The 2,202-nt window shown below is 37.6% G+C and overlaps 1 protein-coding gene across 26 annotated transcripts in view; it reads left to right on the top strand.

Annotated features, from left to right (window-relative positions):
- The window catches only part of nfasca (neurofascin homolog (chicken) a), a 185,394-nt gene that overhangs the window by 165,455 nt on the left and 17,737 nt on the right, over positions 1-2,202 (top strand). For all 26 annotated transcript variants that reach the window (XM_032513140.1, XM_032513153.1, XM_032513152.1 and 23 more), the window contains one exon: positions 580-708. In XM_032513140.1, the coding sequence (XP_032369031.1) occupies positions 580-708 (129 nt within the window). The remainder of the gene's footprint in view (positions 1-579; positions 709-2,202) is intronic.

Raw genomic sequence — 2,202 nt, 5'->3', positions numbered from 1 at the left:
CACTCTGTAGCTAAAACAGAGACCTAAACACACAGGGTGAAATAAGGATCTGTAGCAATGCACAATGTACAACAAAAATATGGTGTTTTTTGAAAACCATGTAAACCTATTCTGGTTACACCTCAAAATACAATTATGAACCCGAAAATGAGCATAATATGGGCGCTTTAAGATATTTATGATATGGAGACATACTCTGGTGATTATGATGGACAATAGCATGTTTTTAAATTAAAATCTATTACATTTCAGAGTTCTGGCAGCTGTCAAAGAATGTGAGTTCTTTCAGGTTGTACTGAAATCTTTCTGGAAGCAACATTTACTTTTACACCTCAACCCTCCTAACCCACTCTTTTCTGATTTAAATTCACACACTGTAATTTGAAAGAAGACACACATCATTGTTATAGATGGGATCCTTCTGATGACATCACGGTGGATATGAGCTCGTTGTTGACTTCTGTTGAGCGCTGTTTGAAGAGAATAGATTGTCTGACTCACAGGAAAGCACTCACTGTTTCCACTCTTCTCTCTCTTGTCCTGTGCAACCCTGTGTGTATGTTTTGTGTATGTCTCCAGCCTACATAGACCAGGTGGACATCGCCACTCAAGGCTGGTTCATTGGCTTGATGTGTGCCATCGCCCTCATTATACTAATCCTCCTCATCGTCTGCTTCATCAAGAGGAGTCGCGGGGGCAAATACCCAGGTAAGGCCCGGCTGAGGCTTTCATAGCCTTTACAGGACTAATATTAGCTCCACAAAGCGGTCTGAGGTTAACAGGATGAATTGGAACTACATCAGTGGAGAAAAATGGATGGAGCCACTGGTTCCCCAATATTCCCCACTGTCAATTTACATTTTAAAAGTTTTTTTTTTTTAATAACAAACACATAGTTTCTTAAGCTCTCAGAACATTCTGTTCTGATGAACCATTTGCACATACAGTATATCTACTAAAAGTAATTCACTGTAATTTGTATGTATTCCACGTATTTATTACTGTATGAACTACTCTGACTGCAGCTGAATCAGACCACTCAGGTCCACATTGGGAGAAGGTTGGGTGGATGTTTGGGTCCTGAAACACAGGGCGTTCAAGCTGGGGGCAGAGTTCATGTCCCAGAAGACGTTAAGTAGAAAACACAAGCATTTTACCCAGGAAATGGGTATTCGTGTCCTGGGAGTACTATTTAACCCTTGTGTGGTATTCATATTTTTGTTACTTAGCCAATATTCCCGGGTCTTACATTATTTGGCTTTTAAATCAATACAGCCATAACAATTTATGTAAAAATACTTCACAGATGTTTACTTTAGCTCAATTACCAATGATATATACATCATTAATGTTCATATTTGCCATTTACCCCTGTGAGATCAGTGAAATGATCAGATGATCATTTTAGTTTTTTTTGAGAAAACAAGGAAATTCAATTATAAAAAGACAAAACAGAAATTCTATTTTTGATCATTGTTGGTGCTTATTTCTTAGAACTTAATCAGGTGAAAGTGCTTGAAATGTAACAATTGAAATGAGCCAACTCAATTAGTTTGAGTTAGAAGAAATAATAAATAGCATAATTTTTCTTTTAGTAAACATGGAAAACGGGTCCCACAGACCCAAACACCATAAAACGGTCAAGGGACCAATGTTTTAATCCAAACCACAATCTTTTTTTCAACACATGGCGATCACATTCTGTTGGATGAACATTAAGAGTCTCTGAAACGCCGGACACCTCACTGTGCTCTGTACCCAGCACACAGTGACCTTTGTCGAGAAAATGTAACTGTAAAAGACTGCTCCCTAAACTTTGTCACTCCCCGATGTAAGTCGAGTGCAGATGTGAGTTGTGCATGCTCAGATTTAAAAGGTTTACGGCATAACGTGTCATATGGATATTTGTGAAATCCATGAAATAATAAACTTTTCTCATAACAAACAAAAACAGAAGATGAGAATCCTTTCAAAAACATTTTAGCTATCTATGATTGTTTGATTGCTAACATTAGCTCAAAACGCCATTCATCTGACAACCTTTATGTGTTTTATTGCTAGCTTGTAGCTAAGCTAGCAGTCATTTAAAAAAACGTTTTAGCTATCTATGATTGTTAGATTGCTAACGTTAGCTCAAAACGCCATTCAACTGACAGCTTTTGTTGTGTTTGATTGCTAACTTGTAGCCAGCAGTGAACAAAC

The sequence above is a fragment of the Etheostoma spectabile genome, chromosome 4 (genome assembly GCF_008692095.1).
Source record: "Etheostoma spectabile isolate EspeVRDwgs_2016 chromosome 4, UIUC_Espe_1.0, whole genome shotgun sequence".
Lineage (NCBI taxonomy): Eukaryota > Metazoa > Chordata > Actinopteri > Perciformes > Percidae > Etheostoma > Etheostoma spectabile.
This window is presented reverse-complemented; position numbering and strand designations above follow the sequence as displayed.